Source organism: Rana temporaria, chromosome 3, assembly GCF_905171775.1.
Source record: "Rana temporaria chromosome 3, aRanTem1.1, whole genome shotgun sequence".
Taxonomy (NCBI): Eukaryota; Metazoa; Chordata; class Amphibia; order Anura; family Ranidae; genus Rana; species Rana temporaria.
Window position 1 is genome coordinate 490,954,042 of NC_053491.1, and position 15,287 is coordinate 490,969,328.

The 15,287-nt window shown below is 48.9% G+C and overlaps 1 protein-coding gene across 1 annotated transcript in view; it reads left to right on the forward strand.

Annotated features, from left to right (window-relative positions):
- LOC120933771 (phospholipid scramblase 1-like) overlaps window positions 1-9,876 on the forward strand; it is a 47,594-nt gene extending 37,718 nt beyond the window's left edge. The window contains exon 7 of the mRNA XM_040347166.1: window positions 8,517-9,876. Within this exon, the coding sequence (XP_040203100.1) occupies window positions 8,517-8,570 (54 nt within the window). The 3' untranslated portion in view covers window positions 8,571-9,876. The remainder of the gene's footprint in view (window positions 1-8,516) is intronic.
- Window positions 9,877-15,287: the final 5,411 nt, after the last annotated feature.

Sequence of the window (15,287 nt, forward strand, 5' to 3'; positions counted from 1 at the left end):
TGAAGCTGATGTAGCGTCCCTGCCCATGCCTGCTGGTCCAGCCATCCATTGTCAGATGAACCCTGTCGCTGACAGCGTGATCCAGCGACAGGGTTACATTCTGCACAATGTGCTGGTGTAGGGCAGGGACACCAGTCCTGGCAAAGAAATGGCGGCTGGGGACACGCCATTGGGGTTGGGCCTGCTCCAACATCTGCCTGAAGGGGTTGCTGTCAACTATGTTGAAGGGCAGCAGATGTTGGGCAATAACCCTTGCCAGGAGCCCATTGAGGGAACGCACACGTCGGTCTCCAGGGGGGAAGGGAGTGGTGCGGTCAAAGGCGTCTGAAATCGACGCCTGGCGCCGGACGGCAGTGCGGGACACAGACGTGGAGGGTGCTGTGGAAGTAGAGGTCTGGCTGCCGGTACCAGTACCTCTACTAGAGGGAGCGGGGGGGCATGACCTGCTGGAAACAGATGAAGATGTGGCAGGGGCTGCTGTACCCTGCTCACTTGTGGTGGTGGCGCTGCTACCACCACCACGCTTCATCTCGTCATACAACGCCCAGTGGTTTATCCTCAGGTGCTGGTTCAGGGCTGTGGTACCCACCCGAGCCAAACACTTCCCTCTCTTCACCCTCACTTTACAAATCCGGCAGATGGCCACGGTAGGGTTGTCTGCCACCAGGGTAAAGAAATTCCAGACAGGTGACTTCAGCACCGCCCTCCTGTCAGATGGGGTGACGCTTACTTGCACCTGCTGGGATTCGGTGCGCACAGGTGGAGCTGCCTGCTGCTGCTGCTGCTGCTGCTCCTCCTCCTGACACCTCCTGCTGCCATCACCAGTGGAGACCCTGACGATGGTCTCCCTGGTGGTGACCTGGCGCACCGTTTCACCAGGGTGCCTACCTTCCCCGTCGTCACTGACGTAGTGAGCCGACGCGTCAGATGGCAACCATGATGGGTCACCCTCTTCGCCCCCAGAGATGTCAGACCAAGGGCTGAGATGTGTTGGTCTGAGGGAACCACGTGACATGGAGCCTCTAGCCTGGCTCCGCTGTCCCCTCACCCACGCCTGGGTCTGACTAGGTGCTGCTGTTTCCTGCACCAAAACAGCAGCACCAGTTTGAAGGGATGTCTCTGGGATACTGCCAGCAGGTATCCCATCCTCCTCATCCATCCCTTCAAAAAGGTCCTGACCATCAGGACAGAGCTGGAGGTCTGCCTGATGCATGGCCTCCCCCAAGAGATCCCTATCACTGTCGCTGTCGAACAGTAAGATGCTGGACTCTTGGGGGCTGGGGGGGGGTAGTACAGGCAACGGTGTAATGGTGGTACTACTGTGAGTCGGGACCGACGACTCAGTGGCACTGCTGTGCCCCATGTAGTCCACCACTACTTGAGCCTGAGATGGCAATATCGGGCGGCTGCCCGATGGGAAGAACTCCCGGATCAGGCGTACTCCCCTTGCACCCGATCCTCTACCACTAGTAGGGGCACGAGAGGTACCCCGTGCTGGCAGCGATCCAGCACTGGGAGTAACTCCCCTACCCCTGCTGCCACGGCCACGGATGCCGCTCATAATTGCTGATATGTGTGTGGGGGGGTTAAACTTTATTGGGGGGGAAAATGTGAACAAAATGTGTTTTTGTGTTTTTTTTACAAGACAGGCACGCAGACAAAGACGTACACAGACAGCTACTAAACTATAAGAAAAGTAGTACACCAGACAAGGACTACAAAATTAAAGAAAAAAAAAAAAGCACTAAACAAACACTAACTTTTTTTTTTTTTTTTTTTTTTAAACACAAAACACAGACACTAAACACACACTAAGCTAAGCTAGATGAAATAAATGTACACTAACAGTGTGTACACTTACTACACAAAATTTAACTAAACTGAACACAAAACTTAGCTTTTATAAAAGCTCTTTAGGGAAAACTAAACAAAATTTGAACTGAGATGCCTATCAAATATCACTGAACAGCGAACCTGCAAGATCTAACAGTAACACAAGATGAACAAAACTTAGCTTTTAGAAAAGCTCTTTTATAAAGCTCAGCAAAACGTGTTCTGAAATCTCTTGCAAATATAACTGAACAGGGAGGATTGCAGGATCAAACAGTAACACAAATGAAAAAAACAGCACAAAACAGCACAAAACGTAGCTTTGAAAAAAGCTCTTGGGTCTATTGCTTTGAAAAAAGCAGTTGATATACTGGAAAAGATCCACTGGAATCACTAAATAGCAATGCTGGTGATGATCTAAATCAGGGGTCTCTAAACATTCTAAACTGAGGGCCGGTTTATTGTCCTTCAGACTCTTGGAGGGCCGGACTTTGGCCAGCGGGAGTGGAAATGTTCCTGGCATCATTGTTATTAAACATCTGGTATTAGGGGGAGGAATAGTGCCCCGTTGCTGGTATCATAGGGAGGAATAGTACTCTATTAGTTGTGTCAGTGGGAGAAATGATGCTCCATCGTCGGTGTCAGATGGCAGAATAGTGTCTCGTATGAGTGGGAGGGATAGTGCCCCAAGGGCCGGATAAAGGCAAGCAAAGGGCCACATCCGGCCCTCGGGCCGCAGTTTGGAGACCACTGATCTAAATCAATCAAGAACAAAGACACAGGAAACCAGGAACACAGAAACAGCCTCCACACTCTATAGCCAGCTTCTGAATCTGCAATGAAATGGTGCTGGGAGTGAGCTTATATAATGTCCATGCAGGCAGGTTCCTATTGGTTGCTAACCTGTGACGAGTGTGGAAGGAGAACTCTGATTGGCTCTGATGCAAAAGGGCGGAGCAAATAATCGCGCAATATTCCTATTGCCGAATATTCGCATTGCGATTATTCGGCAATATAAAATGATCGCTTCAGCTACTCGGCCCAATGGCTCTAATCATACCAGCAATGCTTTCAGACGTCTATGGAGATCACTAGGATGTGATCTGTTTTAAAAATGAAACTGTAAAAATCGCTCTGATGCGGAAGATCGGGGCGAGGAAAATAATCGCGCGATATTGCGTTTGCCGAATAATCGCATTGCGATCTTTCTGGAAAATTCAATGAACGCTTCAGCTACTCGGCCCAGGGTCTCTAATGATACCAGCAATGCTTTTAGACGTCGATGGAGATATCTAGGATGTGATCTGATTCAAAAAAAAAATTGTAAAAAATCGAATATTCGGAATTGCGAATATTCACCGCGAATTTCGAAATATAGCGCGATTTCTCGAATATGCTATATTCGAGTCGAATATTCGCAATGCGAATATTCGTGAGCAACACTACTCATAAGCACACATTTCATCTAATGATATAATGCATATTACCTATCACTCTATTTCCCGTATATCCCCAAGTAAACAGACATCACCACAGCTCACGTCTCTCCTCCATCAGCATGACTGCCCCCCCAGCGAGCAGTGTGCTTGGCTTTTTATTCAGAGACAACAAAAGAAAACTCAAACAGGAAGTGATGACTCCAACAGCCAATTGCTGTCTCCATGGGAAGTGACATCACAGGAAATGACCTCCACACAGGAAATGACCTAACAGGAAATCCTTCCAACAGGAAGAGTTAAAGCGGTGGTTCCCCTAAAAATAAAATGTTGACATCGCATTTAGCAAATAAATTACAGTTAGAATCGGCTTGTTTTATTTAAAAAATACCTCCGTACGTATCGTTTCCATTATTCGGTCCCACCGCCACTTCCGGGTACGATGCAGGCGGTGGGCGTTCCTAATTGATTGACAGGCATCCGAACGACGCATCCATCGCGTCACGAGATGCCGAAAAAAGCCGAACGTCGGTGCGCATGCGCCGTATAGAGCCGCACCGACGTTCGGCTTTTTTCGGCATCTCGTGACGCGATGGATGTGTCGTTCGGATGCCTGTCAATCAATTAGGAACGCCCACCGCCTGCATCGTACCCGGAAGTGGCGGTGGGACCGAATAATGGAAACGATACGTACGGAGGTATTTTTTAAATAAAACAAGCCGATTCTAACTGTAATTTATTTGCTAAATGCGATGTCAACATTTTATTTTTAGGGGAACCACCGCTTTAATACAAACAACCAATGAATAATGGCTAAAGGAGTCTTATGGGCATGTCTGAGCAGAGACAGGGTGTATGCTTTTCCTGTATTCAACTAAACAAAGAAAGCTGCTAACAAACATGAACTCTGTCTCTGATCATAACAACTCAAAGACAGCACATACCCGGATTATACTACCGTTCCTGTGGATTGGAGGTTATCTGCAGGTGTACGATACGCTGATCAGACACACAGCAGAGACAAGAGCGCCCATCCCCCCATAACCCATCATGTCTTTGCAGAGTGAAAATATCCCCTCAGACGATCGTCTGTGCAATGCACAGGGGCCCTTTGGCTGGTGGACATATCCCCGCTCTGCAAACACCTCTCTCCAACCTGAAGAAGTTTTCCACTACCAGATGGGACTCAGCGTCAGTCTGTCCCAGTCAGCTCTTTAGAGCGGGCTGAGGGAGAACTAACACTGGGCGACACTATGACAATACATATTAAATACATCTTCATAAAATTTCCACAACAATTGGCACCCAGAAGATCGTCACATGGCATCCACACAGGCTCAGGATGGCCCGCCAGAGGACTGGAGGACCCTCCACTCTCTACAAATACAGTGCCCTTCCCATAGGCTGTAATCAACAGCTCTCTAGGATATCCAATACAAAGCCTGGTCTGCCCCCTCTGCATCCATAGGCCACCCACCTCCATCACCTTTCAGAGGGGTCCACCTGAACTTCAGGTGCTGGCCGGTTGCAACCAAGGCTTATAGATTGGGTATAGGGATATGGTCAAAGGTCAACGTAAATGGCAAAACAATTTTGTGTATATACCGTATGTATGATATTAGACCTGAATTGAATAAATAATGTCTTTCAGCTATTTATAGGCCACATTGTAAATGTCCTAAGAAAACTGACTTGGCAATAAGTTCCCAGGTACATTTATCTCAGGTGTGGTTCTTTTCCAGGGGCCACTTCATGATAAACCAGAACAGCTCTGCATTGAGGTAGGGAAGGAGGGTGGGAGGAGCACATAATACCTGAAGGTTTTCTACACACAGTCCAATCTTTGAGCAATCAATACAGACCACTCACTGTGTTCATTCAGAAAAGGAAGGGGCTGGTAAATGACATATTTACTAGCCCTTTCCCTCGCTCTCCATCCTGAAACATCCCCTGCAGCAGCTGGCAGGAGAGGAAGGAAGCCGGGCAGCGCTGCAGGAGTGTACTGGTGGAACACACAGGGGGCTCCAGGAAGCCAAAAGAAGAGGGTGACCAGGCATCCCGGGTTTCAGGGGACAGTCCCCTGATTGAGGACACTGTTCCCGGAACAAGTCTGTCCATGGTTTTGTCCCCAGATTGGATTTAATAAGGGGCAGGGGCAATTTCAAACACAGTCGGTGCAGAATTAAAATAAAAAAAATAGAATTACACACCCCCCCCCGCTCCGCCATGCCTACTAGCATAGGGGGGTGTATTTTTTCCATTATCTGTGCCCCTTTCTGATGATCATGTGCTGGTCGGAGCGGAGGGAATATTTCTTCAGTTTCGGGCGCATTCCCATTCAGCTTCGCTCGCATGTTCTTCTGCCTTGGCTCAAATACTGGCCAGCCGTCTGCCTATTTCCTTGCCTTCCCTGATCTTCCTCCGCTCCCCATCCAGTAGTAGCCGAGGCCCGAAGAGTAATGCCGCGTACACACGATCGTTTTTTGGCATGAAAAAATGAATGTTTTAAAAAAATTATCGTGTGTGGGCTTCACATCATTTTTCGGCTTCTGAAAAACGGAAAAAAATTCGAACATGCTGCATTTTTTAACAACGTTTAAAACAATGTCGTTTTTCGGGTTGTAAAAAAATGATCGTGTGTGGGCTAAAACGACGTTAAAAACCCGCGCATGCTCAGAAGCAAGTTATGAGATGGGAGCGCTCGTTCTGGTAAAACTAGCGTCCGTAATGGAGATCGCACATTCATCACGCTGTAACAGACTGAAAAGAGCGAATCGTCTTTTACTAACACGGAATCAGCTAAAAGCAGCCCCAAGGGCGGCCCCATCCGCATGGAACTTCCCCTTTATAGTGACGTTGAACGTGTTGTACGTCACCGCGCTTTGCTAGAGCATTTTTTAAAAACGATCGTGTGTGGGCAACATCGTTTTAATGATGAAGTTGGAAAAAACTAAGGGCCAAATTCTCAAAAAACCTGCCTAACTTAAATTTCAGCAGTTAAGTTACACTGACTTAAAATTTCTACCTAAGTGCCCGATCGTCAAAGCACTTACCTAGAAATTTCAGGCCGTGTAACTTAAGTGCCGCCGTCGTAAGGCGGTCCTCCTCTTCTGGGGGCGTTTAAAATTTAAATGAGGCGCGCTCCCGCGCCGGCCGTACTGCGCATGCGTGTGACGTCATTTTCCCGACGTGCAGCGCGCGAACGTAATTAACGCCGGGCGGCTTTGAGAACTTCGACGGGACACTAAAGTTGCGACGGGTGAAAAAAAAAGACGCGCCGGGAAAACAAATAATTATAAAAAAAAATGACAGCGTTGCTCAGCATGCATTCCTGAAAGGGAGAACTCCATGACAATTTTCAAAGAAAAAACCGGCATGGGTTCCCCCCCCAGGAGCATACCAGGCCCTTAGGTCTGGTATGGGTTGTAAGGAGACCCCCCACGCCGAAAAATTGACGTAGGGGGTCCCCCTACAATCCATACCAGACCCGTATCCAAAGCACGCTACCCGGCCGGTCAGGAAGGGAGTGGGGACGAGCGAGCGCCCCCCCCTCCTGAGCCGTGCCAGGCCGCATGCCCTCAACATGGGGGGGTTGGGTGGTCTGGGGCAGGGGGGCGCACTGCGGGCCCCCCCACCCCAGAGCACCCTGTCCCCATGTTGATGAGGACAGGACCTCTTCCCGACAACCCTTGCCGTTGGTTGTCGGGGTCTGCGGGCGGGGGCTTATCGGAATCTGGGAGTCCCCTTTAATAAGGGGGCCCCCAGATACCGGCCCCCCACCCTAAGTGAATGGATATGGGGTACATCGTACCCCTATCCATTCACCTGGAGGCAAAAAGTAAAAGTTAGTAAACACACAACACAAGGCTTTTTAAAATAATTTATTATTCTGCTCCGGAGGCCCCCCCTGTCTTCGTTATTAGCTCAATTACCAGGGGGGGCTTCTTCTTCCACTCTCCGGGGGTCTTCTCCGCTCTCCGGGGGGGGTTTCTTCTTCCGCTCTCCGGGGGGGGGGCTTCTCCGCTCTCCGGGGGGCTTCTTCCATCTTCTCCCCTCTTCCGCTGTTGACTCGGCGAACCCCGGTTCTTCTCCAGCTGTCCGGTGCCTTCTTCTTCAGCGCTAGCTGCCTGCTATGTTTGTGTGTTAGCTCAATTAGTAACAGGCAGCCGGCGCGGTCTTCTGTGACGTCAGGTTCTTCTGTTCTTCTCCCCTCTTCCGATGTTGACTCGTCGCATCTTGTCGCTGTAATGATGGAAGCGCGCCTTGCATCCCATTTATATAGGCATCACCGTCCCATCATGCTCCGGTAGGTACCCACGCAGTGCGCCCCCCTGCCCCAGAGCACCCAACCCCCCCATGTTGAGGGCATGCGGCCTGGCACGGCTCAGGAGGGGGGGGGGGCGCTCGCTCGTCCCCACTCCCTTCCTGACCGGCCGGGTAGCGTGCTTTGGATACGGGTCTGGTATGGATTGTAGGGGGACCCCCTACGTCAATTTTTCGGCGTGGGGGGGTCTCCTTACAACCCATACCAGACCTAAGGGCCTGGTATGCTCCTGGGGGGGGAACCCATGCCGGTTTTGAATTTTAAAATTGCCGTGGAGTTCTCCCTCGGGAATGCATACCAAATGCCGTCGCTGGAATGGGCCTTTACAATGTGTGACTAACTTTCCACATTATAAAACCAGCCCTAGTTTTGCGCAGGCAAATTCAGAACTTAGGCAGAAATCACAATGATGAAATGCTTTGAAAATCTGCTTAAGTCCTCATTTGCATACGCAAAGCTGCATTTCAATGAGAAATGCCCCCAGTGGCGGATGCGGTACTGCATCCTAAGATCTGACCGTGTAAGTGTCTTAGGCCTCGTACACACGACAGAGAAACTCGACGTGCTTGGCACGTCGAGTTCCTCGTCGAGTTTTGGGATGAAGCCGCCGAGGAGCTCGGCGGGCCGCCTTCTCCCATAGAACAAGGAGGACAACGAGAAAATAGAGAACATGTTCTCTATTTTCTCGTCGAGTTCCTCGGCGGCTCCATCGAGCCAAAACTGTACAGACGACAGAGTTTCTCGGCAGAATCCAGCTCCGACCGAGGTTCTGGCTGAATTCTGCCGAGAAACTCGGTCGTGTGTACGGGGCCTTAGAGCTGAACTGGGTAAATGACCTGTTAGTATTGCTGTAAATCTTTCCGCCATTTCTACTAGTGATGATGTAAGTGGCGGAATTCTAACCCTCTCCTAATTCTCTCTTTTAGGACTCCATCATTTATGACCAAAAACGGAGCATCACAGACCGGCCCAGCAGCTGACCTGTGACCTCTTACACCATGACCTGTTACACCACGACTTGTAACCCATTACACCATGACCTGTGACCTGTTACGCCGTGACCTCCTACACCGCGACCTGTTACACCACGACTTGTAACCCATTACACCATGACCTGTGACCTGTTACACTGTGACCTGTGACCTGTTACACTGTGACCTGTGACCTGTTACACCATGACCTGTGACCTGTTACACCGTGAACTTTGATCTGTTACATCGTGACCTATTACATCGTGACCTGTTACACTCTGACCTGTTACACTCTGACCTGTGACCTGTTACACCATGACCTGTGACCTGTTACACTCTGACCTGTTACACCGAGACCTGTGACCTGTTACACCATGACCTGTGACCTGTTACACTCTGACCTGTTACACCATGACCTGTGACCTGTTACACTCTGATCTGTTACACTGAGACCTGTGACCTGTTACACCATGACCTTTTACACTCTGACCTGTGACCTGTTACACCGTGACCTGTGACCTGTTACACTCAGACTTGTGACCTGTTACACTGTGACCTGTGACCTGTTACACCATGACCTGAGACCTGTTACACTCTGACCTTTTACACCGAGACCTGTGACCTGTTACACCATGATCTTTTACACTCTGACCTGTTACACCATGACCTGTGACCTGTTACACTCTGACCTGTTACACCATGACCTGTGACCTGTTACACCATGACCTGTGACCTGTTACACTGTGACCTGTGATCTGTTACACCATGACCTGTGACCTGTTACACTCTGACCTGTGACCTGTTACACCATGACCTGAGACCTGTTACACTCTGACCTTTTACACTCTGACCTGTGACCTGTTACACCATGACCTGTGATCTGTTACACCATGACCTGTGACCTGTTACACTGTGACCTTTGACCTGTTAAACCATGACCTGTGACCTGTTACACCATGACCTGTGACCTGTTACACCGTGACCTGTGACCTGTTACACTCTGACCTGTGACCTGTTACAACGTGACCTGTGACCTGTTACACTCTGACCTGTTACACCATGACCTGTGACCTGTTACACTGTGACCTGTTACACTGTGACCTGTGATCTGTTACACCATGACCTGTGACCTGTTACACTGTGACCTTTGACCTGTTAAACCATGACCTGTGACCTGTTACACTGTGACCTGTTACACTGTGACCTGTTACATTGTGACCTCTGACCTATTACATTGGGACCTGTAACCTGTTTACCAAAAATTGGGTATAATATTGTACTTGTTTGCATTAAAGTGTATTTTTTCCCCAAAAAAAATAAATAAATTAATTGTTGCACAAATATGTCAAAACATAAAAAAACAGCTGTCACTATTTTATTATCCATGTCCTCTGCTTTGAGAAAATATATATTTTTGTTCGGGGGGGGGAAGGGATTTTTTATGTATATATACAGGCCCAGATTCAAGAAGCTATTGCGCGGCGCAATAGCTGTTTTGCTCCCGCGTAGCGAATGCCCCTGATTCAGGAACATCGCTACGCGGACTGCAGCCTAGGATATGACAGACGTAAGCCTCCTTATGCCTTCATATCTCAGGCTGCATTCTTGCATTGGCCGCTAGGGGGCGCGGCCATTGTGATCGGCGTATAGTATGCAAATTGCATACTACCACCGATTCACAAAAGTTGCGCGGGCCCTGCGCACGCAAGGTACGGAGTTTCCGTACGGCGACTTTAGCATAAGGCTGCTCCTACTCATAGTAGGCGCAGCCAATGCTAAAGTATAGCCACCCTTCCCGCTCGTGAAATTTGAATTTCACGTTGTTTACGTAAGTGATTCGTGAATGGCGCTGGACGCCATTCACGTTCACTTAGAAGCAAATGACGTCCTTGCGACGTCATTTGCCGCAATGCACGTCGGGAAAGTTTCCCGACGGAGCATGCGCTGTTCGCTCGGCGCGGGAGCGCGCCTAATTTAAATGATTCCCGCCCCCAGCGGGATCATTTACATTAGGCGCCCTTACGCAGGGCAAATTAGCATAGCGCCCGCGCAATTTACGGAGCTACTGCTCCGTGAATCGCGGGCAAATCGAAATATTTGCGTGGGCGCAGAGCAAAAATCGTTGCCCTTTGCCCACGCAAATATTGCGCGGATCTACCTGAATCTGGGCCACAGTATATATACACACATTTAATTCCTGATCTCTGCAGTTTCTATATTTCATGTGATCTGTGTATATCTGTTGATTAAACATGAAGTCTGCCTCCCCCTGGTGGTGTTCATTTGTCATGACGTCTCCTTGTTGGATATCGCAGATCTCAGTCTGTACAATCACATACACAGCATCAGATCTTTCCTAGAGTAAGGTGACCAGATTTTTAAAATGAAATCCGGGGACATATTTTTTCTTTACTAGTAATGGCAACAATCAGCGACTCTCTGCCTGTCGCCGCCGCCTCACAGCCTCTCAAGTCTTACTCTTCAGGCCCCGGCTACTACTGGATGGGAAGCGGAGGAAGATCACTCCGCCAGGGAAGGCAAGGAGATAGGCAGGTGGCTGGCCGGGATTTGAGCCAAGGCAGAAGAACATGCGCCCGAAACTGAATGGGCATGCACCCGAAAGTGAAGAAATATTCCCTCCGCTCCGACCAGCACATGATCATCGGAAAGGGGCACAGATAATGGGAAAAAATACAACACCCCTATGCTAGTAGACACGGCGGAGCGGGGGGGTGTAATTCTAATTTTTTATTTTAATTCTGCACTGACTGTCTTTAAAATTGCCCCTGCCCCCTATTAAATCCAATCTGGGGACAAAACCAGGGACAGACTTGGTCCGGGGACAATGTCCTTAATCGGGGGACTGTCCCCTGAAACTGGGGATGTCTGGTCACCCTATCCTAGAGGACAATCCAGAGTAGGATGACCACGTGTCCCGGATTGCCCGGGACAGTCCCGCATTTTGCAGGTCTGTCCCGGGCACATTCATTCCAGGACAATACAGTGTCCTGGAATGAAACTGACACAGCCCCCCCCCCCCCCCCCCCGGGCCAATCTGATGCCCCAAAAAAGGCCGCCACTTCACCGCTTTACTTGCTGACAGTACTTGTCCTGGCAATCCCGCCCCTGCTTGAAATTGGAGAAATCATAAATCCCGCCTCTTGGGCCAGATTCTCAAAGGCGTTACGACGGTGCAAAGCCATTTGCGCCGTCGTAAGTCCTAATCTGGCCCGGTCTATCTATGCGACTGATTCTTAGAATCAGTTACGCATTGATATCCCTTAGATCTGACAAGCGTAAGTCTCTTACGCTGTCAGATCTTAAATGCTAGGTGTCGCCGACGTCGCCGACGTCATTTTCCCCGTCGCTTATGTAAATTAGCAATTCACGTCGATTCCCGAACGTACGCGCGAACGACGCAGAGAATTTACGACGTTTACGTTAGCGTAAACTTGCCCCTGCTAATATGAGGGGCAAGTTTACGTAGGTCCGTCGTATGCCATGTTAAGTATGGCGTCGGGTCAGCGCCAGCTTGTTCCGTCGGTTACGTTGTTTTCCTAAGTCGTCCGCGAATACGACTTTACGTCAATGACGCCCACGTCGGCGTCATTGACGTTTTCCGTCGAGAACTGGAGCATGCGCACTGGGCTATTTTAAGCCCGGCGCATGCGCAGTTCGATCGGCGCGGGGGCGCGCTTAATTTAAATACAAGCCGCCCCCTTTGAATTACGCGGCCTTACGCCGGGCCAATTACACTACGCCAACGCAAATTACAGAGCAAGTGCTTGGAGAATACGGCACTTGCTCCAGTAAGTTGCGGCGGCGTAGTGTAAATGGCTTACGCGACGCCGCCGCAGATTCTACAAGAATCTGGCCCCTAGTGTCCAATCACTGTGCTGCGATTCGTCACAGCACAAGCTGATTTTTGGGAAGGGAGGGTGTCCCTGAATGGTAGTTTAGAAATGTGGTCACCCTAATCCAGAGATTCAGGCCGGGTTCACACATATGTGAATTGGAATGAGAGTTTCCATCCAAGCATCCAATTCGCATGACAGGAGATCTCAATGTAGCCGCTTCACACACCTCCGGTCCACATGGAAAAAGGGGTCCTGTGCGTCTTCTGGTCCGATTCAGGTGCAAATTCAGGCAAACATTTGGACCTTGTTCGCAGCTGAATCGGTGAACAGGGACGCCCCGGACTCCATGCCGTGAGCCACGGCATATGTGAACAGAGCCGTATTCTATGGATTCTCTCCTCTCTCCTCATCAGCTAATTGCTGATCAGACGCTGATTGCGGCAAGGTGTATCTCTCTGTTATATACCACAGAGGACAGAACAAGCAATACCATTCCAGAGCGATTAAATATCGGGATAGTTATATAGGAGTATATAAAAAATAGAAAAACCTTTATTGTACAACAGGTTTAAAAATTGTCTGCTTGAAGACGTTAATTTTACGAAACGTACGTTCGCGGCGCAGCCTGGTCACGTGTACTCCCTACGTCACATCCGGCAATCTGGCTTGAGCTTCCGACTGGTGAAACGCACGCCGTCGAGGAAGTGGAGGAACCACAAGTGCTTTTCCTCATGAGTCTGCAGCCCCAGTGCCGGGTTGGGTACCTTTTAAAGTAAGCGGCCATTTGGCCTTTTTTGTTCTGTCATTTTATTATTTTATTAAATGGTTTGCAGTATGGAAGTTTTGGCTTTTTCATTCCATGTTTCATCTCTGCAATGGAGGTCTTGAGCCAATACCCACATCTCCCGTTTATGGCCAAGTGTGCAGGCACGCTCCTGCTAAGCGCATGAGATCTTTTTCTAATCAAAAAGATCCATTGAGTCTGGTAAGCACATTCCCCTTCTGTGCACTTTGGGTGTCTTATCCTTGCATATGGTAAAGGAACAAGTTTGCACTGTCTGGACAACAATCCTTTTACAGCAAGATTTTGTTTTTTGTTGGTGGATGGATTTTGGAAATTAATCACCTTTTTTTTTTTTCAATTGGGACAATTTTTTATCTTTTTTGCTTTGTAAATTTTTCCTTAGAAAGAGTCAAAGGGCCAGATTCTCGTACTTTTGCGGCGGGCGTAGCGTAAGCCATTTACACTACGCCGCCGCAACTTACTGGAGCAAGTGCCGTATTCCTCAAGCACTTGCTCCGTAGTTTGCGGAGGCGTAGTGTAAAAGGCCCGGCATATCCCCGCGTAATTCAAAGGGGGCAGCTTGTATTTAAATTAAGCGCGCCCCCGTGCCGATCGAACTGCGCATGCGCCAGGCTTAAAATAGCCCAGTGCGTATGCTCCAGTTCTCGACGGAAAACGTCAATGACGCCGACGTGTGCGTCATTGACGTAAAGTCGTATTCAAGAACGACTTAGGAAAACGACGTACCCGACGGGATAAGACGACGCGGACCCAACGCCATACTTAACATGGCATACGGCGGACTGGCGTAAGGTTACCACTCATATAGCAGGGGTAATCTTATGCTTACGTAAGCGACGGCTACGCAACGCGAATTCGTTCGGGAATCGGCGTATCAGGCTCATTTGCATAAACAAATGAGACCTGAACGTAAACGCCACCTAGCGGTCGGCGTTGTATTGCATTTAGGATCCGACGGTGTAAGTGATTTACACTAGTCGGATCCTAGCCTAATTCCGGCGTATCTTGTTTTGTGAATACAAAATAATGATACGCCGGCGGGAAATTTTCGAATTACGCCGGTGTATCAGTAGATACTCCGGCGTAACTCTTCTGAGAATCTGGCCCAAACACTTTCTTTATGGACTTATAATATGTGTGCAATACTTTTTGGTGATTTATTTTAAAGATTTATTACCACTAATTGTTTATCACTGGTTTATCCACTTGGGAGGATTTTATGATTTGTATTTTTCTCACTTTAGTATATTTAATATTTATGAGTGTTTTTTATAATCACTTTCTAGCGCCCTCCTTTTTCACTTAAAAATTGTCTGGTCTAGACACTTCACGTCCTGATCTTATACCATTCCTACAATATACATCTACTCCAGGGATACATGAAATTATTAAAATAAATTGTCTATCCACCAAGTCATCCCAACGCGTTTCAACTTATATAAAGTCTTCATCAGGGGATAAGGAAGTGGAAGCAATCAAAGAAATGTACCTGACTGGATGTCCAGACCGACAGGCAATGGCTCAGTGGTGTTGACCACACGGGTCTCAGCCCAACCACAGACCTCAAGCCCCACAGAAGACAAATGGCTATCAATGAGAAGTCAACAGAGGCGGCTTGCTCGCATTCACTAATGGAAGAGCCAGTGGAGTCCATGCGTGCTGTCTACCCATGCTGGATGGCTTTATAGAAGATTGCTCTCCTTTTTCTGCAGTTATCTACACATATATTTTGTGGGATCTTACTCTTCCATTCAGTGGCCCGCAACGCCACTGAATACAATACACAGATTCATGCATTGCCAGGGGGTCTCAAACCGGCGGCCCTCCAGATGTTGCAGAACTACAAGTCCCATCATGCCTCTGCCTGTGGGAGTCATGCTGGTAACTGTCAATGCCTCATGGGACTTGTAGTTTCACAACAGCTGGATGGACACCCGTTTAAGACCCTTGCTAGGACCACTCGTGATCCCAACTGCAGAAATTGCACTAAGGGGGGTCTGCACTGAAGGAGGGGGATTTGCACCAAGGGGGGTCAGCACTGATGGAGGGGGGGTTTGCACTGAA